General features: G+C 35.4%; 2 protein-coding genes across 3 annotated transcripts; both read left to right on the top strand.

Annotated features, from left to right (window-relative positions):
- Positions 1 to 10157: 10157 nt before the first annotated feature.
- On the top strand, positions 10158 to 23417 carry LOC149166472 (protein INCREASED RESISTANCE TO MYZUS PERSICAE 1-like). 2 transcript variants are annotated; one of them, XM_089431351.1, is made up of 2 exons: positions 10158 to 10661; positions 23032 to 23417. In XM_089431351.1, the coding sequence occupies exons 1-2, from the start codon at positions 10375 to 10377 to the stop codon at positions 23207 to 23209; spliced, it is 465 nt and encodes a 154-aa protein (XP_089287477.1). In that variant the 5' UTR covers positions 10158 to 10374; the 3' UTR covers positions 23210 to 23417. The 2 variants fall into 2 exon arrangements, with proteins under 2 accessions (XP_089287477.1, XP_089287476.1); XM_089431350.1 differs by lacking the exon at positions 23032 to 23417 and adding an exon at positions 10765 to 11152.
- On the top strand, positions 15355 to 16089 carry LOC149166473 (chromophore lyase CRL, chloroplastic-like). The gene is made up of 2 exons (XM_089431349.1): positions 15355 to 15695; positions 15800 to 16089. Exons 1-2 carry the CDS (start codon positions 15420 to 15422, stop codon positions 15899 to 15901), a joined length of 378 nt encoding a protein of 125 aa, XP_089287475.1. The 5' UTR covers positions 15355 to 15419; the 3' UTR covers positions 15902 to 16089.
- Positions 23418 to 23671: the final 254 nt, after the last annotated feature.

The raw sequence follows: 23671 nt of genomic DNA, 5'->3' as shown, positions 1-23671 counted from the left end.
AGTGAATGTATGGCGTAACCTTAGCTCAAAGGTTTTTTATTAATAAAGATAAGCATTTTCATGTTATATTCTTGGGTCGATCTTGTTATTTCTGGGCATATTTCTATTCTATTCTTATATTCTTGGGTCGATCTTGTTATTGCAGGTTAGATCCATTACATACACAATCTTCTATTTTTTCATTAACTATTCTTTTAGCTCTTGTGGCTAACTGGAATAGCCAAGGACTCTTAAACTTTACACTTTTCAAATGGCACAAATCAACTATTCGTGGGCTAACATAGCTTAAGATTGCACCCAGATCTATTAAAATGGAAACACCGTCAAGTTCCACTATCGAGGGTTGATATTCCACCTGGCGATCCTACAACGCCGCGTTAATCCTGGGTATGTTCCTTGCCACATCACCGACAGTAGAAACTTCTTGAATATTTGTAATTGGTTCTGACCTTGCTCTATGGGGGCAGTTTTTGTAGTAATGGGGTTCCCCACAACCCCAACACTGCGAGGTTTAGGAACTTGACTAGCTTCCAGCTTGCTAGATGCTTCGCTTTGCTTTACTTCACCTTGAGGTCTATACCTCTGCTAGTTTCTACAGTCAGAACCATTTGGTTCTTTCCGACCCAGATACGTGGTACTAGCATTTTTCATGTTTTTGTTGGTTGGAAAAGTTTTCTACCCCTTCTTACCGGTCCAACTTTTGGTGCCCTCGCTCTTCTGCTTCATTTGATGGTAGTAGATCTGAGCCTTATGAACTGCTTCATCCACCATTTTAGGATTATCAAATTCCAACTTTTCTTTCATATAGACAGGTAAGCTGCTAATAAAGCACTAAACTTTAGTCTTCTCTTCACGAATGTAAGGAACATATGATAACAAAGATGTAAACCTGGCTATGAATTCGTCCATGGATTTTTGTCCCAGTTTCAAATCATGAAACTCTTTTTCCTTATCATCGTAAAACCGCTTAGTCAGATATTTGTCCTTAAAATGTTTCTGAAATTGCTCCCATGTGACCTCTTGTTCATTAATTTCTCTGACTATTTTTATTTCTTCCCACCATAGAGTGGCCTTGCCTTGCAACTAATATATAGCTAACCTTGTTTTCAAATTGTCATCATATTCATATATCTGAAAGTATTTGTTCATGTTAATTAGCCAAGCCTTTGCCACTTCCTCAGCCTCTCCATTATCTACCGATGGCTTGATATTTTTGAACTCCCCTTGGAGTTCAGTTTTCTGCCTTTTAGTTCCTTTCTTACCAAAGACATTATCAGACTCTTCTTCATGGCCAATTCTTCCTTCCTCAGACTCTAGACATTCCTCCTACTATCTGTGCGATTCAATTATGTTTTCTTTGTCCTGGCTGGGGTCCAAATTTCTTTGATTCTACTTATCTGAAAGGCTTTTCATAATCTTTTCTTACTCTAATCGTTATCTTTCATTATTAGCCCACAAGATCAAAATCTCTGCTCACAGTTGTTGGACCGTTTCTAGTAATGCAACATTTGTATTCTGATTTGCCTCCCCTAACTGTACCCACACTCCCAAATTTTTCCCAGTTGTTCCTCTTGATGGGGTAGATACTACTCCTCATCTCATATTGCTCCAAATTCTTCTATGTGTATCACAATCACTGTTGTTATTCATTGTATATCCATTCAGGCCTCAGTGTAGTAACTTGAGCGCTCTAATACCACAAGTAATACATCAAGAAATAAACTTTAAATTAACATGAACAAGATTTTTTTTTTTTTAATTTTTGCTGTTGATTACACATGATATCATGTCTGTAACCCTTGGACATTTAAAACATGTACCGTGACATAATTTGAAATCACATTTATTTGATTTATTGAGATCAACCAGGTTACGACTCAAATGAATGTCATTAATTGTTTTTGGGTATACAATCTTTACCATACTTATTCCTTTACATTGATCTGGATGGCGAGGATCAGATCTAGAAGCACGCCTTGATGAACCGCCACATGGTTACAATCCTACGAGGGTGGTATGTGATGCTGATCCGACGGTCAATATTCGCCAGGTTAGAGCTAGGGTAACTAACTGCAGGGTTGTTGCTGACAATTCTCATTTGCCTCAGTTCTTGGAAGGGTATGTCGCTCTGCATTTTCTTGTTGTCTTCCATGATAATTTTAGTCTTGAGGTGCCAAATCCAGGCTCTCCTCTTCCACCTGCGCACGCATCCATGAACAACTATGGAGATACCCTCAGGTTTTTTATGTCATTGCCCAACCAAGAACCATTCCTCTCGGGAGTCTCAGGTAACCATTTGCAGGTAGGGTACTTAGTAATGATTTTACTTCTACTTTATTTCATTTGTTATGAGATTATGCTAATAGGGTCGACGCTTATTTTGCAGGTTGGGCAACTCGTTGACAGAGTAAACTCTCACATCAGGGTTCTCGTCGAAGAATTTTTCATCTGGGTCTACCTTCCATCTTCAGGTTGGAGTTGATGCCACCTTTGTTTTCTGTTGGGTTGGGCAATACTTGCCTAAATACTTATTGTTGCGAGGTCTGTAAGCTGCTTAAGAAGTGGGGTCTCTAAAGGGTTAAGTTTTGACTTGCCTGTCTGAAACCCTGACTTCCCTTAAGCCAGGACCTGACCCAGTTTGTATCGCATGTGTATTAATAGATTTGAGTCTCGAGGCTATGGTCTGGACTATATTGTGACAATGTCAATTATAGTTTGTTTTCTTTTGAAGTTCTGAGGCCCACGACTTGCTTAAATCCAACTAGAGTCAGCTTGTTTTTGAAAGGTCACGACCTTGACATATATATAAATATCTGCTTGCTTATTCTGGCATAATAGCTCTGTCTTGTCTGTTCTGGAATGACATGGTCGTTCTTGTAAAATGTGCTTAAAAAATAAGAACTATTTCCCTTCTTTCTTGTAATTTAATGGAGTTTAATTTTTCAATTTTTCATTTCTTATCTGGCTATGACTTCAGTCAAAGAGTCCCATTCTCGATGTGTTTTCTTAGAATTGTGAAGCACAGCTTTGTCGCGGCTTAACAGAGGGTTTCTACTAGAGTTACTAGTTATCTGTAGGGTATACATTTAACAGTGCCTGCTTACTCTTATTACTTTATGTAATGTGAATTTGACTTGGCATTTTGTAAAAGGTTTATCAATAAGCTATTGTCATGTATTAATTCCCTTTCTACCCTAGAGGGAATTCCTAGGTTATCATCAATGTTTTAGTTGTTTAATCTGCACCGAAACAATCTGCCGGGCTGACCTAGCTATTAGCTTGGAAGACTCAATTTGGCGACTTTATTATTTACCTTTGAATATTAAAATCTTGCTCAATTAGTTTTCTTATTCTTGGAGTAAATACTTGTACAATATTCTTTTCCTGTAGGAGTTTGGTCATGTATCCACCTTGGTAACCTTTAGTTTCTTGCGATTGTTGAAACTCCCAAGTTTGTGAAAAAGAACAGACATAGTAACATTGTTTCCTTGCTTATTTGTTTATGCGTTATTTGTCACAGTTTACATAAAAGAACGCATACGAATAATACTTTTCCTTTGCTCTTTCTCTGTATGCATACTGGTCATAGTTTATACAAAAGAACACACAAACATATTACTTTTCATTTGCTTTTTCTGTTTATGCATTACGCGTCATAGTTTATATAAAAGAACACACAAAAATGATGTTTTTCCTTTGCTTTTTCTATCTATGCATACTCGTCATAGTTTATATAAAAGAGCACATAAAAATATACTTTTCCATTGCTTTTTCTATTTATGCATTACTTGTTACAGTAAATACAACTAACCCTAGGTTCCATACAGTTCCCAAATAACTAGACAAAGGTATATAAAGAAAAAAACATTGGAGTTACTACTCTACTGTGCTTTTCTTTCAGCTCATATATCCTACACTGGATATAGTTATCTATATTCCTTACTGTACCCAAATTCCAAAAAAAAATTCCGTTCACATCTTTCTGATACCAAATCATTATGGTGAATATATTTAGCTACACATATATCAGAATGTTCATAAATAACCAAAAAGAAATGCAAGTTATATGTGTATATTCAACACACTTATCTGCTAATGGAAGGTCAAGAATTCACAGATGAAACCTCTCCCCCCTTCCAATGAGAAGTTGGCTATCACTTCTAACCTTCTCCACCCGAGCTCCTCAATCCTTTAGAAGAGCTTCTAAGGTAGCAGTTAGTTTGTCTTGGCCTCAAGACCCTAGCCCGCAAATGCGTTTTCTTCCACTAGGGAAGATTTCCCACCCAAAATTTGTTTAGCTCAAGGAACCCTCCTCCTTTTTTGCCAACCGCTCCCTCCTCCTTCTTGGAGAAAGAGGAGGCAAGGAGATAACAACTCCTAACTGGTAACTATCTGGTGAAAAGAGATTTACTAAAGTTCATTTGTAACTCCTCCAATCTTCCATAGAGACAATGTTATATTTTTTTAAAAATAACCCAATTACTATTTACTATTGTCACCAACACAGTAACTAATTATTAACAATTTACTTTGTCTGTAATAGTAAAAATGTTGTAATATTCCTCTCATAAATAACCAAATAACTCATTGTAAAATCAAAGAGTTACAAATCAGTTACAAACTGATTCTTGATATTTGGAAACTGATTGAGGGAAATCAAGAAAGGGATCTTGGTAAAAAGGAAACGCTTCTTGGATGGTAGGGGGTTGTGTATTTTTTTACAGTGTTACCTCTGCGAGCTTTCATTTTTCCATATCGATTCCTTTTACATAAATTCAGATGCACCACGATATTCCTTTGATTGGGAGCTCCTGCAACATTACCGCATCACAATGAGTAAGGTTCATGGTTCCCTTGCCCGAGCGGAGAAAGTGAGAGGGCAGACGCCCAAGGTGACCAAACGAGACAAGAAGAAGAAGCCTAGAGGCCGCGCTCACAAGCGAATGCAATACAACTGCCGGTTTGTTACCGCAGTGGTTACTTTTGGAAAGATGAGAGGACAAACTCCTCTGAGAAGTAAATGACTAGACAGACGGGGAACTGGATGCGAGAAGGATGCCATTACCCTCCGCATCTCTCCCTCGTCTCCCTCCCAGTTACCCTACTTCCTTCGATTCGTTATGCTTGTCGGCTCACCTGAAATGATGGCGGAAGCCTGCTTGTGACGAGACTGGGCTTTACTGCTAAATAAAGCATAGAGGGAATAGCCGCTGGAGCCTATTGCGAGGTGGATTTGCAGGTTTTGCGTTGGAGCCAACGTCCAGTTTGTGATTATAGAGAGCTAGCAACTCTTTTGAGATTATTATTTGACTATAATGATGTATAGACCACTGCACGAGGCAGATGAGGACTGCCCAATATATTTTAAGAGAGGAGCCAGCGGACTTTAAAACCAATTCAGACTAAAAAATCTACTCAAACCCTTGTTGGGTTCTTCTCTTGGCTACTCCAAATTGTTTCCAGTGTCTCTGGTAGGTTCGGCTTCCAGAACAGAGGTGATGGAGACAAGGAGGCTGCCATGAATAAGATAAGTAACTTGCTCACTTTCTTGAAGAAAAAATATATGTTTGTTTTATTTGGGTATCTTATTAAGCATTTCTTACCAAATATAGATAATATATGCATAATAGTATGCAGTAAAAGATTAAATATTTTACATGTTTCCTTGGTGAAGAAAACATGTTAATGCATGCAGTTAAAGATTGAATATTTTATATGTATTCTTGGTGAAGAAAACATGTTAATGCATGCAGTTAAAGATTGAATATTTTATATGTTTTCTTGGTGAAGAAAACATGTTAATGCATGCGGTAAAAGATGATTATTTTATATGTTTTCTTGGTAAAGAAAATATGCTGATGCATGCGGTAAAAGATTGAATATTTTATAAGTTTTCTTGGTAAAGAAAGTATTCTGTTGACTTTCTTGTAAATAATGATAATCGATGTTAACATTCTTGGAAATATTAATCTCTTGAAAAAATTGTTTTTCTAGATGAGTTGGATCGAATTCTTGATTTTGGTGCATAAAAGGTTAAGTTAACCTTGTTATTGTTTCTTGATTCTTTAAGCGTAAAGATAGGTATCTATAATAATTTCTTGAAAGGAAAAGCATGAGAAACTTACTTATAGGAAGATAGAGAAATGAGGTTATGATGACTTCCTTTAAGAAAGAAGTAAGTAATTGTTTACATGAAATGATAGTAGAGCTCTAGAGAAGGGAATATGCGTTGCATATATTAAAGAAGGGCTATAAGAAAGCTATTGGATACTCAAAGAATAGTCATTGTGTTATGGAGATGTGTTCTTTGTATGTTAAAGAAACTATGTTAATTTCCTGGAAAATAACTATGTGGAAGGAACGCATGTGCAAAGGTGCAGAAACAATAGTTTATTACCTGTATGTAAACATAACTAATGTGTTATATGTTTTAAAGGGAAACATGGACTTGTGAAACTAATGGTTAGATCTCTTAAAGAGAAATATGCATTAGTGTGAATAAGCATTGTGAAAAGTAGAACAAGAATTTACTTGAATATATGTACTAGTTAATTAGTATGTTATGCTTGCTCATGCAGATGAGTAGATGTTAAAAGATCACTTTTAGAGGTTGCTTATTGATTGATTAATAATGTATCTAATATTGTTGCCAAAGCTTGTTGACAACTACATTGACAGGAAAAGATGGCGGTTGGTGCCAAAGGAAAGTGATGTTTAACATTGTGGCAGGAAAAAGATTAATGGTCCATGCCGATGAGTTCGAGTTGCAAGATCGTCCATTGCTAGAACAATCATGCCACAAGGAATGTTGCAAGTGGCGGTATGTAAGAAAAGGGTTTCATGGAAAATGTATTAACTTTTAGCTAGTTATATGACAACTTAATGATAATTCATTGTAATGATTTTATAACAATGGTTAAGGGATGGAATCCCTTATAAGCCATTGAGTGAGGGGTGAAAACCCTCACGAGCGTTTAATAATAAGATTAAACGTTTGCTGGTTTTCACCTTACGGGGTTTCTAGGGTATATTGGTGTTCAATGGTGTGATTGCCTTTTGTGTCAGTTTGATGATGATGAATCCTTGATGTTGATGGTTCTTTATTTGATGGCCTAACCATAATGTCCAAGTATGAGATTAATTAATATGGTGAAAGAAGTCATGAAATGGATGCAAGGATTCATGAGACAATTTATGTTATTACACTACCACAGTGGTGGTTAATGGTTATACAACTTACTGTCTTCTATTGCAATTTACTTAATGTACTAATGAATATTATATCTAATGGATAATGAGGAATTGTGGACTTGTGAATTTGATAATTACTTGTGGGTAATTTGTATTAAAAAAATTCTAACTCCCTACTTTTACATGTGAGGTTAGGTTACCGGGGTACATTACAAATGTCCCATAACTAATTCAAAAACGTGGGATGTTACAACACCATTAGTCATTCCAATGAGATTAGATTTTGTTTGTAATGTAAAAAACCATATAATATTATTTGTCAAAACTTGAAAATAATAAATCATAAGTAAACTCTTATTACATGTAAAATGTTACTTGAAATTGGAATACTTACAAAACTAAAATGCCAACTCCTATTATGTGTAAAATGTTGCATAAGATTGAAATACTTACATAACTAAAATATTGTGTGTTGCTTGTAAAACGTTACATGAAATAGGAATGGGAATAATTACAAAATTATATGAAATAGGAATGAGAATATTTACAAAAATAAAATGTTGCATGAAAAAATTATGTTGGTGTGAAGTAAATTTTATCAAAGTAAAAACTAATTATTATATCATAGTTAGAAACCCTTTTGTGTGACATAAATTTTCTCAACGTAAAAACAATAAGTATTTCCGATATATAAACCAACATAGATCTATCTTAATCTTTTATCTATCACGCCCTTAAAAGGATCAAATCACTCAAAGTGCAAACCTTTTTTGTAGTGCAAAAGTTGAAGAGAAATTTATACCACCAAATATTTTGATACATTTAAAATTAAGATAAATCTATATTAAATTTTATTTTTTATATTTGTAAATAAATTATATAATTAAATGATTAATATTTATAATGGAAATAATTTTTAAAATTTTATATAAATTAATAAAAAAAAAATGTAAATCCAAATTCAAAGAATTACATGTTTAGATATTTCATACTGCAAATAACTTTTCAAAGTTTATATAAAAGAATTTGAAAAATGTAAATCCAAATTCAAAGAATTACATGTTTAAACCCTCCTATGACGTAAGTTAAATCAGTAGAAAGAAGACAAAGCCTCGCACTCAAAGTGAGATTCCAAGCATATGGACGAAAGTAATGCATGCAAACGAAATTTAATAATAATCCTTACAGCACCAAAGATTTCGTCAGTTGGGCAGTGATTCAGGGTACTCAATTACCTATGAAGACTCGAACTCGGGACCACATTTTCATATTTAAAGAGTGGACAGTAAATGCGCCCCACCTTATAAAAACCGGCTGTCACCCGTCGATGTTCGGGACGCACTGGTTATAGCCCGCTGTAGAACTCGGCGCGCATACCTATGATTTCTGCTCCGCTCGAGATTCCGTAAAGCGTAAAGCAAAAACCTGACCCCACAATTATGACGTCACGAAAACGACAGCCGGTGGGTTAACGGGAAAAGCGTAATTTCCGTTCGAGAAAGAACGGCGACTGACGGAAGTGGGCCTCACTGAGGCTGTGCAGAGTCTCGGACGGTTGGAAATAATTGGTATGCTAATGGGGAGTTATTGGGCCGGTCGTATTGAAAATAATTGGTAGGTTAATGGGGAGTTATTGGGCTGGTTGTATCGAAAATAATTGGTAGGCTAATGGGGAGTTATTGGGCTTATTGTATAGAAAAAATGAAAGGAAAAATTATTTTTAATGTTTATGAGGTTAAAGATAGTTTATGGGACAGAGTGTTTTTTTTTCTGTTTAATGTATTTGGTTTTTATTGTGAAGTTTCAAAATAAAAGCTCCCAGCTTTTCGACAAACTTCTCACTAAATAAATTATCCCAAAAGTTAGTTCTCAGCGTATCGGCATAACTTTCCCGGTTGTCTTTGAAGCTTCACATTTTAAAATGAAATATTTTTCTGTTTCCACTTTTCCAGAAAAACAAAAAATGCACTCTTTCCTGACATTTGCTAGTGCCCTGTTTCACAACCTAGTTGATGAAAATTAATCCTTAACTGAACAATAAAAATAATTGGAGTTGTCTTTAGTGCGACTTTTTGGAGATTCCGATGACGGAATCTGGCCGAAAAAATTGAGGTTAAATCTTGATTTGTATTATTTAAAATGGTTTTTTAACTGCATATTTGGATTCAACACCCTGAAAACCCCTAGGATGCTTTGATTGTGCAGAAATTAACTATCAAACTTGGGATTTCAATAAATTACCGCAGGATTTTGACCAAAAAAACCCACCAGAAAAACTTTCAAAAAAATCTCTTTAAAGACAACTTTAAAATAATTATTTAAATAAATAAATAATTTAATGATGAATATATATAATCTGGTATAATTATTTCATAGTAAGTGGCCATTTATATTTTCTGGGTCATCGACTCAGTGATAATAATGAGTGAATATCAACATGTTAGAATATATACCTGTCATTGACTCAGTGATAATAAATGTCATATAGTGCTGCAATTATTAACTAGATATACACCAGATTAAAAGCCCAAAATAGTTTCAAATTCTTGTAAGATTATTAAAAATTTGGGTAGAAATTTTTGAAATTTTTTATTACAGTTCTCAAATTTCAAAATTTTGAGTATCCAAACATTTTTTATGGTGAGAAATCTATTTAAAAAACAATTCAAATACACCTAACTATCTGACTTTTTGAATTTTTTCACTGGATCCCTGCCAACAAAAACCGACTTCCAAGGTATTTTTTGTTGCGTCGGAAAAACAACGCCACATGATCTAAGACGTGGGGTTATTTGTTGCCGTGCCGGACTGCAGAGTACAGAGTGGATGGTGGGCTGTACAGTATACAGAGCGAAGAGTGGGCTGTACAGTACGCTGTTTTAATTAAATTAATTAATAAGTAAATATTGGCTTGTCCGGTATACAGCATTTGCCTTTATTAGCACCTCTTCGCAGGCTGGCAAATGCTGTGTCTCTGAGGGATTCCATTGCTCATGAGATGCGGTGACGAAAAGGCGCAGAGGTTCGTCTGCTGTGTGTGGACAAACCTATGAAGAAGAAGAAAAAAATGAGCTTGTAGCGGCTGAAAGTTTGAGGATTGCGCTTGCGTTTTGATAATTTGGCGGCGGCTCCTCTGGGTCTGCAGGTGGAATTGGCATTCGCCGCCGAGATTTTGAGCGAAGAATGACGCATTATCAGGAGAAGCGCCCGCGTGCCTGTCCCCGTCCCGGCGCCGCTCCCATTAGACGAACCAGCAGCGTTGCTATGCTCGGTTCGGCTCTTAATGGCGACCACGATTACAAATACAAGCAGCCCCTGGAAGATGGCGGCGGCGCCGGCGGAGGCAGCGCTGTTAAAGCAGCGGCGGTGACGAGGCACGTTCATGTTTTTCCTGGGGCTGCTTACTTTCTCCAAGCCTGCTTTCTGTGCAAACGCTGTCTCGGACCGGACACGGATATCTACATGTACAGGTACGCTTCACTGTGTCTTTTACTTCTAATAAACCTGCAACTCTGTTTAGATCGGACAGTGAAGTTATTTAATACTTTGTGTTTTCTGCCTTCTGTTTTCCAGGGGTGACGCTGCGTTCTGCAGCGTGGAATGCCGCCATGAGCAGATCGTGATAGATGAACGTAAAGAAAAATGCTCCGCAGAGGTGAGAAAGGTGAAGGAATCATCGGCTCCAGCTACCCGCCGCCAGAGTTCGGCTGCTAATCAGAGTGTCCAAGCCGGGACAGTCGCCGCAGCCTGACAAGAGCTCAATGTTTGTTACAGGCTTATCAGATACAACATGGCTACTTGATGTACTATCATGCAACTTGCATTTTCATTCCAGTTGTTTGCTGGGTATTAAATATGATCTTGCTGTATTAATAATCTGATTTTTGTTTTCTTTTGTCTTAGGGTATCTGGTTTATTAAATATGATCTTGCTGTAATAATAATCTGATTTTTGTTTTCCATCTTCTGTCTTGGTTATCATCGCCTGCAGCCGGTTCTGTCCTGACAATGAATTTTCTGTTTCATAATAATACTCATGATCTGTGTACAGTACTATATTGGATATTCATGATCTGTGTTCTGTCAATGTTCAGTGTGCCATATATTTTGATGAAAAAAAGGCTGGAGTTAACCAGCCTGCCGTAGGAGTTAATCAATTTGTAATAGGGCATTAAATTTTTAGTTATATGTAGGTTGGATAATCCGATAATATGCGCATACTTATTTCTTATTTATCTAATCTCTACACAGGCGTGTTAACCAGAGATTTAATACCCTATAACAAATTGGTTAGCTCTTGCCGAAAAAAGGCAATTAGGGATGATACTGGTTTTTAATGAAGTAATTGTGGTGAAGTATCATGTATTAACTATTATGCGATAAGTCAATCATCCCTTATTTTTAATGTTATCTTTTGGATATATTTTGATGATAAAATATTCTGAATTTTAATGAATCGCTTGTATCATGTATTAAGCATATTGTTTTTTTTTATTGTTCTGCTTTAGATAAGTGATATCCAATAAAAAAAAATAGTGATTCAATTATCTTTTAGATTAGTGATGTCCAATAAAGAAAATAGTGATTAAATTATTAGCCTTCACTATTAAAAAGGCAGGAGAATATTGTGATTCAATTATCTTTTAGATAAGTGATGTCTAATTAAAAAAATAGTGATTAAATTATTAGCCGTCACTATTAAAAAGGTGGGAGAATATTGTGATAGCCCATGGATTAAAAGAGTATAAAGGGATGAGAATAGGGTATGGTTAAATAATTATTAAATGTTTTGGATTGTTTTTCGTCGGAATAAAGATTTTTTTTTTTTAATTAAATTTTAATTTTTGTTATTTAAAATAAATATTTTTTTATTTTATATGAATTTAATATTTTTTATTGTAAAGAGTTCACATTTTAAATTAATGAATTATGATAATTTTGGTAAATTTCCCGATAATTTTATAAAAAAAACTTTCTCAAATATCTAATAAATATACTACTGTATGAAAGCATTATGATATCTAATAAATAAGAGAAAACAACAACAATCTAATAATTCTTATGTTGCACCAGAACAAGTATCTGGTACAGCTCGAAGCTTTGCCCAAATTTTTGGTAAATTTCCAGATAATTTTAACCAAAAATAACTTTCTCAAATATCTAATAAATATATTACTGTATGAAAGCATTATGATATCTAATAAATAAGAGAAAACAACAACAATCCAATAATTCTAATGTTGCACCAGAACAAGTATCTGGTACAGCGAGAAGCTCTGCCCAAATTTAGAAGAAACCTCAAGTTGGAAGGGGTAATAAAATAATATATTAAAATTTAATATATATTAAAAATGAAAATAAAATAATTTATTTATTTCCATTGCACCCTACAGATTCCATATTGCAATGAAATATGTAAAAGATTGAACTTTGAAACACTGCTAGGAAAAATCAAAATATTAGTCCATCAACAATTTGCCAATAAAATTCCTTGCGAGTAAATAAACATGTGGAACTCCCAAACCTAGAAAAAGACTATTATTACTTGATTATTATGTGTTTTCAGGCAACACTATATTATATTCAACTTCTAAATTCAAGTTTGGACATTTATGAAATGAAATTGACTAACACCCTACTTTTTTTCTCTCTGACCATCATTAAAGCTTCAAGATAGACACCATCATTAAAGCTTCAAGAAAGTAAACTTATTTGCAATTGTTGAACTTCAAGATTTGCAATAGACCTTGCCAAGGAGTGATTGGCTACTGTCTATATTTACTTTGTTGAAACCTTTGCTACATAATGATTGGCTACTATCTATATTTTGTTGAAACTTTTGCTACATCTCCACGTCTGTGATTTTATAGAGCCCATGCAGTGCATCCCTTGCCCTGTCATCTATCACTTGGAAAATAAACAAATGATACAAATGGTACTTTCTCTGATCAAATTAGGTACTTGAAAGGTGAAAATCTGCACAAAATACGTACAAACGTCAAAATCTGTTGTGAAACTCCAGAAAAGTTCCCTACCAGTGCCCAAGCTCCCAGGAATTTACTATGAATTTTACTACGTGCTCTCCACTGCCTAAGAGAAATATATTACTATGAACAATTCCCTTAAATAAAAGAAAAAGATAGTGGTTAATAAATATAAAAAAATTTATGTCTGGAAATATTATAATGGAAGAAAAATTAAATTATGATATAAAAACATTATGATATCTAATAAATAAGAAGAAAATAACAGTAATCCAATAATTCTCTTAAATAAGAAGAAAAAGAAAAAGATAGTAATCCAATCATTCCAATTCTCTTAAATAAGATTGTAATCCCATCATTCCCTTAATGCATGGTGGTTAATGAATGTAAAGAAAGCTTAAACCTGAAAATATTACAATGAAAGAAAGGTTAAATTAAAGGAGGATTCTTTTGGCCGAAAATAGTTAAGTCTGTTGAGGCTACCAGTGCAGCCCATGAAATGTCGACTCCATCATTAGATCTGAGTTTTTTTCGGACTTGGAATTTATTAAGTTTTAGACGGATAAATTCCTCTGCAATTTGAAACTTGTGCATTTTTAAATTCAAGCTTTTGGGTTCTTAAATCTCCCAAATTTGTGCTTGAGCTTAATTGAATATTAAAATGAAAATGTAACCAGTGTAAAAAAATTTCCACGGCAGGGGTAAACAAGTGCTGCATGCAGCCAGTAGTCCTTGCCGTAAGTCAATGGCCTCCCTCAAGCACAAATGAAGCCTTTTTTGTTTGTGCACCATTTCTCGTGCTTTCGGTAAAGAAGCTAGTTGACATCAATTCATGTGGGTGCTGTGCAGGACGATCATAGTATCATAATTGTTTTGCTTCTTTAACGATAGTTACACCAAGTATCAAATAGACAAATCTAATCAGTGAATAGTGGAATTTTAAATTTATGTTAATGTAAATTCGATAACAGTGATTATTTTTTAATACACTAGATTTTAGGTTTTGAATATTTTAGAAACCGTTAAATTTCTTTGTATTTATATATGTAATTTTTTTTAATAATAATTTCTTTGTATTTAGATATGTAATTTTTTTATAATAATGGATTGAAAGCAGTTATTTTCAGAAGAAGAAAAATAGGTCACTTGTCTAGTTCCATATAAGCAAAAATAATATCAAAGTTAAAGTGATTACCTTCAGCCTCAGAACAAAACATTGTCTAGATTGGGGAAGGTGTAAAATATGTCACGATTCTAGATATGACATTCTATTTATTTTAAATCTTCATTTGTAATTAAAACGAAAACTATTCTATATTCAATATGACCTAAAAATTTTATTTACAATTAAAAAAACTATTCTATATTCAATATGACCTAATATATGATAAAAATTAAGCTTGTTTAGGAAAATAATCAATTATTAACTAACTGAGATCATAAAAAATGGTATGTTTGGTTTTTATAATTATTTATTTCAGGAATCAGATATGATGTAAAAATCAGAAATACCTTTCCATCATAAAGAAATAAAATTACTAACTTTTATATTAAAAATAGTTTTTTATATGAACCTCCATTATATACGTCATTTATTACAGATATAAAGACACCGCGCGTAGGAACAATAATCTAAATAAAAAATAAAAATTTAATAAGAAATAAAACAATTAAAAGGACGTGGGGCAAGCATTTGGGGAGTGCTTGCAACCCGCATGTCACATCATTGTTATTTCATAACCTCATAAACTCTTCCTAATTTCTTAATGGATGTGTGTGTCCTCTCCTGTTAGTTGAGCGGTTGGCGTGTTGTGGACTCCCAGGATCAAGCCACATGTCCCCTTTTCTTTTTTTGTAAATGACATTTGACCATCATTCTTATCTCAACGTGTTGGCCCCAGTCGATTGACATTACATCGTCTTCTGGATTTGTTCTTAGTTTCTTTGGCTATGCGAGTTTCTGGATGTTGATTTAACTTGCTAAATCTGACAACCTCTAGCTCAGTGGCAGATCATTTGACTGCAAGAGGTCACTGGTTCAAACTGGGTTGGGCCCTCTTCCATTTCGGCTTTGGCTTTGGCTATGCGAGTTCACAGGTTCAAACCTGGTTGGGTTCTCAAGTTTCTGGATGTTAATTTAAATTGCTAAATACGAGAACCTGCGGGTTGGGCCCTCTTCCAAACACGCTAGCAACGTTGGGCACTAAATCCTCTAGCACGCGACACAATCCAGTGTGGCAAACAAATGATTGAATCAATCTCTCTGAAGGCAACGCAGTACAAGATGGTTGATGTAATTTGTTTGCGGGAGGAGGAAACGAGCAGCTGCAGTGGAGCGCCTGCTTATACGGATAATAATAACAAAGCTGGAAGTGGAAGTGGAAGCGGAAGCAGGGTTATAAATGCAGTGCTCAAGGCATTATGTGTGGCTGGAGGGGTTTACCTGATTAGGAAATTCTCCAAGTTCACCACTCGGCAGGATCAGACGCGAATTGTTGCAGAAGCCCTCTGCGGAGAGAAGGTTTCTATATCCACTTGTCCTATTGATTTCATTAGTGGCAAATGCTTGGTTTAATTCAGGGTTAAAATACAAACGAAATTGAATTTGTTATTTGCTTCTATCAGTCATCAAGCGAGCAAGCAGCAGGGCATCCTATGACCTATTTCAATCTCAGGTATGGTGTTCATCTCAGCCTTTTATTCTCTATTTGTTTGGATTCCTGGTAGCAAGAAAATAGTACTGGGGTCGCAACACGTATCTTATGAATACTTCATTTTATTTTAGTTGACAGGTTAAAATAGATCTGGTATGGTGGTCGAAGCAACACGTATCTTATCAGCAGTATATTTTATTTTAGTCACAGAAAAGAACACCTGGCTTGAGAAAAAACACCAGGTGTTCCTTGTATAAAATCTGCGGCATCTGTATAAAAATATCATTCAGCTCTATGAATTATAAATAACCATAGTCTTTCAAAACGTAAAGTATAAATATTAAACAGCAGAAGGTATGAACTGTAAATAGCAATTTAATTAGGGTTTTAACTGAAAGTGCGAATAAAACGACAACATTCAGCTGAGAGCATTGTTGCAAAAGGAAAAAATTGTAGCGTTTCTTATTTGGAAATGTGGTATTCTACGATCTTCTGCATCAATGCTTTGTATTCGGTCAGTTGTAATTTTTTTAATTAAAATCCTTTACTTTAGCCTGACGTCTATATGGTTCCTCTGCTATTCTCACTGGCTCTTCAAATGATTCCGAATCCGGGTATGGGAAGAAAACTATGTTTCCACCGCATCAGATTCCATCACTTTTGTATTTTGTTGTTTTAAAATCCGATTTCCAGAATATCCAGCTGGTTACGCGAGGCAATTCTGTAAATCCCTCAGCTAAACTTGTGTGTAAAGGAAAAAGAAAAGCACGAAAACATCAAGGTATTTTACCAGATAATTCCGATTCTGAAGTGTGCTTCACCACAACAGTTACTATTCCGCGTAGACTGAAGTAGTTTGGCCCGTACATTTCCATCAAGATGTAGATCCTAAATATATACAGAAATCATTGAATATTTCCGCAGAGACATCGGTATGGATTATATTTCATATTATAAAGCGCATCAGCATTTACATTAAAGTAGGTTGTATATTTCACACATGTACATTAGCTTATGTTGGAAATGACGTTATTTAACGGGTTTGCTATGATAACTCCATGGATGGAGGCACTTTGAATTCTGATAATGACTCAGAGAAAAAAATTGGGACGCAGCAGTTGAAAATTATACAAAATGCATTGACGCCACTCACCTTCAGCTCAAGGAGAGCGTGTTGAATGACCATCAGAATATCAGTACCAGTCTTCTGCACGCGGCTTCCACAGAGGTGATTTATCATTAATTTCCGGCAGCACTGCAGCAGGTTAGCATTCTAGCAATTTGATTAGGGAAATTTATTTTTTTGTTACTGATTACTTGTAATCATTTTTATAATGAAAACAATTTTGAAGAAGCATAACCAAATTCTCTGATAACACTTCAGGAAATTAAAAGAAGAAAGATCAAGAAATCAAATACCTGTTGAAACTGCTTCACAGGGGTGAAGCTCTGAAGCATCTGGGCACCTGCATCTATCAGGTGGGATCCCACGGTGTGTGGCTTCCCTGGCACATCTTCTGGGGTTGAAGCTATGTAACCAGAAGGTGGTCTCTCGCTCGATGTCATGTTGATGGCTTCGGTGTAGATCAAAAGAACTCACCAGAGTTAGGAACGAGTACACAGAGGTGAAAGGCTCCTCGTAGGGTTTTCTGCTTGTGATATAAGCTTTGACAGGGTTCCATACGCTGTGTAAGCTTGGGTGGTAAACACGGGCTCTGACAGGTGGTCAACATGCAAATATCTCTATGAACAAATGTCTAAATTAGGTGCTGGCTTAACGTGGAACAGGTCCAAAAAGAACTTAGGATAAGATGATATTGCAAACTTTGCCTCCACAGCTTGCCACAACGTACTTTGGATAAGATGAAATTGCCTCAATATTTTTGCATCGGGCAATGTGAAGGCTGTAATAAGACCTCAATTGTTTTCAGAACCAAAAACTTTGGGTAAAATTTTGTTGAATGAAATTGGGAGCATCAAACTTAGGTTAAAATGCGAAAACACCGAAAAAAAAAACCGGTCAAAGTATCAAGTAATGGTAGGTCAACGATCGATCGATCGCTAAAAACTTTGGGTAAAATTTTGTTGAATGAAATTGGGAGCATCAAACTTAGGTTAAAATGCGAAAACACCGAAAAAAAAACTGGTCAAAGTATCAAGTAATGGTAGGTCAACGATCGATCGATCGCTATTAGTCCCAGGCAGGGACTAATAAGGTGTCTGGCACACAGGACGTTTGGAATGCTCTGTACTGAGCATTAGATGCTCGTCGATGCTTTTGAGCGAAAGAAAGCTATTCTAATACCACTTTACTGAATGGTAAAATTTATAATAATTTTTTTTGGTTAAATCAAAAGAGTGGGATAGTTATTATTGGTTGTTAAGTTGAGTAGTGGTAAGTCAATATTTTATAGTTTTTACTTATAAATAATATGGTATTTTTTTAATTGTTAGATATATATGTTTTTTTGGGTATTAGTTCCAAGGGTTAGCTCAATTAGTCAAGACGGGGCCTCGCCAGATGGGAGGTCGCATGGTCTTAGGTCTTGCACTAGGCCGCGGGGCGTCAAGCCCAGGTTTTTCTAGTGGACGTAGTGCTACCCGTTGACCGAAGGTGTCCGTGAACCACGCACGCAAAAAAAAAAATGTTTTTTAGGTATTGATAAATTTTAATTAAAAATATTAAAAATTTTAGTAATATAATATAATATATAAATGTTAAGTAATTTTCATTTATATATTCAAAAATATATTTTAAATAATTTAATTTTATTATTTTATCAAAAATTTAATTAAAATAAAATATAATAATTACAATGTTCTTGATGATAATTTTGTTAGGATGGTCATTTTTTTCAAACAAATCCAATTATGGGAGAGTTTGACTTTTTTTTGATAGTGGAAATGTATTCAGCACCACAAAACACCTAAGGAGCACTCAAAATCCTAAAAATTGATGAAGGTAATCTTGATTTCCCATTTTTTTTTTTTAATTTTATCAAAATTATGTAGAATTTTTCATTATCAATATTTTCCGGGGACCTTAGACTTAAAACGAAATAAAATGTTAAGATCAAAAAAACTAAACATAGTCTATAAAACCACTTGCACAATATCATTGTTTTCAGGCATTTTAAATGATTCCAACCTGACCATTGCTCCCAATGAGCAAATGAACACGTGACTACTGGCCACCCTCAACCATTCTGGGCAAGTTAAAAATCCCATCCCCGTAAAAATTGGCTGTCCTGTCATGACACCGTAGCATTACAGCTGGTCACATGGCAGCACTCTGTGAGCTCACGTTTGATTGCGCCCAAAATTCCAAAAGCAAAGGAAAAGGTACAGGACCCACCAAAGATGGCGTCACGTAAACGGAGCTAGTGGAATAACAAAAAAATCTGTATTTGGCAACGAACGGCAACCGACAGAAGTTGGCCTCTCCCCGTTGAACCCTGAATGGATTCACTCACGTAAAGTGTAGAATACAGAGTGTAGGCTGGACTGTACAAGGCAGCATCTTAATTAAATAGAGTAGCTTGTCCCGTATGTTTCCTTTTCCTGTATTAGTCCTTGCCTGCTATAAGGTAGTAGGGATTATTGTAATCCTTCTGTATTAAAATCTGAGTCAGTGTAAAAAAACATATGATTAAACTGAAGTTTTGCCGGCATGCAATAATTTACTTTTCTTTTTTCCAGTTTATTAAACATTGATAAAGTTTCTTGTTAGCCAATCAAATATTTGGAAGTCTTATTTAGCCTCATACGGAAGTAAATTGAGGAAAACATATGATGCTAACAATCAAATATTTGGAAGTCTAATTTGGCCTCATACGAAAGCAAATTGAAGAAAACATATGATATTGGAAGTGATAGAGAGAATTTTTAAGTAAATATTTTAATATTATAAAATTATTATTTTAGTTTTATCAACATGTAAATATATGTTTTTCATACAATTTCAAAATTCTTGTTTGAAGGTGTTAATATGTTTTTCATACATATCAATATTTTGGCAAATTTTAACAACCATTCACTAAGAAAATGATTGTCTGGTGGCTGGCTATGTTCATCATACATGCAAGGATGTCCCTCTCAAAAACTCCGGGGATGACCATCGTATGTTCTTCATACATATCAACACTCTGGCAAATCTTAACAACCATCCACTAAGGCAATGATTGTCAGGCGGTTGGCTATGTCCATCATACGTGCATGGATGCTCCTCTCAAATACTTCGGGGAGGACCATCGTTTCGGGGAAGCAGGGTATGCTGATGATGGATGTTAAAATTTGTTGGAAGGTCAGAGGAAACAAAATAAAGATTCACACATAAAACACGAGGTGCTGCTCTTCTATTGATCACACAAAACATGATGATTACAATGAACTCGATGAAGGGTATTTTAACCCTTTTCCAACTAGCTACTTGCCTAAAATATTTTGACATGCAACCCCATGCAATCACACACTCAAAGTCATTTATCACTTAACTGGACTTACTCAACATTCAACCACTCAATCACTCAGTTAACTGACTTTCTATGTTTAGCCAACTCTTCACACAGGAGTAATTACTTTATTTTAACACTCCCCCTTAATTACGATTGTTAAACTAAAACATGACTCATGACAACTCAAACATCCCTGTTGGTCTATGTCTCAGCTAGGCTTACAACACCCAAGTTTCTTCTATGAAACTCAAACACGTCTTGTGCTAATAACTTAGTAAATATATCAACCAATTGATCGCTAGATTTACAAGGCTTCAAGTGGACTTCTCCATTGCTCACAAGTTCTCTGATAAAGTGATATCTAGTATCAATATGCTTGCTCTTTTGATGAAACACACTATTCTTGGATAGTGCAATCGCTGAGGTGTTTTTACAGTATATTGTTGTTGATCCTTGTTGTTTTTGCTTGAGTCCATCAAATACTCTTCTTAACCACATTGCTTGATAGGCTGTTGATGTTGCTGCTACATATTCTGCTTATGCTGACGAAAGTGTCACAATGGGCTGCTTTTTAGATGCCCATGAAATCACACCTGAACCAAGGTAGAACACAAAACCAAAAGTGCTCTCCCTATCATCCAAACTGCTTGCAAAATTGCTATCTGTATATCCAATCAAATCCTTATTTTCTGTGCTTGCATACATTATGCCACAATCTATAGTTCTTGCTATGTATCTCATAATTCTTTTTCCTGCACTCCAATGTGTGTCTTTTGGAGTCTCCATAAATCTGGAAATCAAACTCACTCTTTGCATGATATCTAGTCTTGTAGCTATGAGATACATGAGACTGCCAACCAATCTTTTGAATAGAGTTGGATTGACATATGATCCTTCATCATCCTTGCTTAACTTTGTACCTGTGGCAATTGGTGTAGGGACAAGTTTGCAATTTTCCATCCTAAATCTTTTCAGCAAATCTTTGGAATATTTATTTCGACAAATAAAAATTTCTTTTTTAGATTGCTCAACTTCTATGCCAAGAAAATATTTCATCAGAGCAAGATCTATCATCTCAAATTCTTTCATCATGGCTGCTTTAAATTCATCTATATCAAAATCACCTATAAAAATCATGTCATCAACATATAAGCAAACAATCAGAATTTTCCCATGCTCATTTGCCTTTGTGTATAAGGTAGGTTCAATGTTGCTTCTGCAAAATCCATTCTTGATCATGTAGCTATTGATTCTACTATACCAAGCTCTAGGTGTTTGCCTCAATCCATAGGGCGTTTTTTTCAACCTGTAAACTTTATCTTCGTTACCTTCAACTTCATAACCTAAACGTTGTTGCACATAAATTTCTTCTTCTAGAATTCCATTCAAGAAGGCTAATTTCACATCCCTCTGATATACTTTCCACTTGTTCTGAGCTGTTGTGGCTAGAACTGCTCTTACGGTATTCGATCTAGCTACTGGAGAAATGTTGCTCCAAAGTCTATCACTGGTTGCTGCGAGAATCCTTTTGCTACAAGTTTAGCTTTGAATCTGTCAATTTCACCTTTTTCATTCAACTTTGTTTTGTACACCCATTTTACACCAATGAGATTTTTGTTCTTCGGTAAATCAATCAAATCCCATGTATCATTCTTTTCAATAGATTCAATTTTTTCGTCCATGGCTTGCACTCAATTTTCATCTCTGAATGCTTCTTCAAATGAAGAAGGTTAGAATGACAACAATGAAAAATTTGAACTAACATCCAAATCATCATAAATATATTTCAACCTTCTCATCTTTCTCTTACCATTGCTTGATTCATCACTTGATTGATTGCTGGGAGAATATTAATCTGTTGATCTGTTTGAGGACCCATGCTGCTCTGAAAATCTTGGAGTCCTTGTTGGTGTGTCTCTGTTTGATGTTTTCACATGTGATTCTTGCTGCTCCTTTTTTGCTACCTCATCTTCTTCCATCAGTGGCACTTGTGCATCAACTATTTTGTCTACAGTTCAATTCCATGACTCTTGTTCCTTTAACGCAACATCTCTGCTAATTATGGTCTTCTTTGTGACAGGGTTATATAATTTGTAAACTTTTGATTGCTCACTATAACCAGTGAATATGTATTTTTAACTTTTATCATCCAATTTGCCTCTTCGCTCCATAGGCACATGTGCATAAGCTACACATTCAAATACTCTGAGATGAGATACATTGCAATACATATTTGACCATGCTTGTTTTGGTACTTTGTTCATCACACTCTTTGTAGGAGATCTGTTGATCACATAAATAACACATGCAACTGCGTCTACCCAATACTCATTAGACAAGTTTCTTCCTTTCAACGTGCGTCTTACCATGTTCATAATTGCCCTGTTCTTTCTCTCTGCTACACCATTCTGCTGTGGTGTGTACTTGGTTGTAAACTGTGTTCTGATCCCATGTTGTTTACAGTGATCATGGAATGCCTTTGAGTCATATTCTCCACAACAATCTGACCTCAATACCTTCATCTATCGATCACTTTAGTTCTCTGCTAAGGCTTTGAATCCTTCGAACTTTACAAAAGTTTCAGAGTTCTATTTCAACTTCCACCAATCCACTGTGTCCTCATAAGTCCACACAACTCTGTATGCGAGGTACGCTCCACTGTCTTTTACTTCTAATAAACGGGCAACTCTGTTTAGATCGGACAATGAAGTTATTTAATATTTTGTGTTTTCTGCTTTTTGTTTTCCAGGGGTGACGCTGCGTTCTGCAGCGTGGAATGCCGCCATGAGCAGATCGTGATAGACGAACGTAAAGAAAAATGCGTCGCAGAGGTGAGAAAGATGAAGGAATCATCGGCCCCAGTTACCCGCCGCCAGAGTTTGGCTGCTAATCAGAGCGTCCAAGCCGGGATAGTCGCCGCAGCCTGACAAGAGCTCAATGTTTGTTACAGGCTTATTAGATACAACATGGCTACTTGATGTACTATCATGCAACTTGCATTTTCATTCCAGTTGTTTGCTGGGTATTAAATATGATCTTGCTCTATTAATAATCTGATTTTTGTTTTCCATTGTCTTAGGGTATCTGGTTTATTAAATATGATCTTGCTGCAATAATAATCTGATTTTTGTTTTCCATCTTCTGTCTTGGTTATCATCGCCTGCAGCCGGTTTTGTCCTGACAATGAATTTTCTGTTTCATATAATACTCATGATCTGTATACAGTACCATATTGGATATTCATGATCTGTGTTCTGTCAATGTTCAGTGTGCCATATATTTTGATGAAAAAAAGCAGGTAGTGATGACACTGTGGGTTTTTAATGAAGTAATTGTGGTTAAGTATCATGTATTAACTATCATGCGATAAGTCAATCATCCCTTATTTT

The sequence above is a fragment of the Pinus tabuliformis genome, chromosome 5_1 (genome assembly GCF_031772625.1).
Source record: "Pinus tabuliformis cultivar Carrire ecotype Pingquan chromosome 5_1, CPIR1, whole genome shotgun sequence".
Taxonomy (NCBI): Eukaryota; Viridiplantae; Streptophyta; class Pinopsida; order Pinales; family Pinaceae; genus Pinus; species Pinus tabuliformis.
Note: the sequence above shows the minus strand (reverse complement) of the source record. Positions and strands in the feature narration are given on the sequence as shown.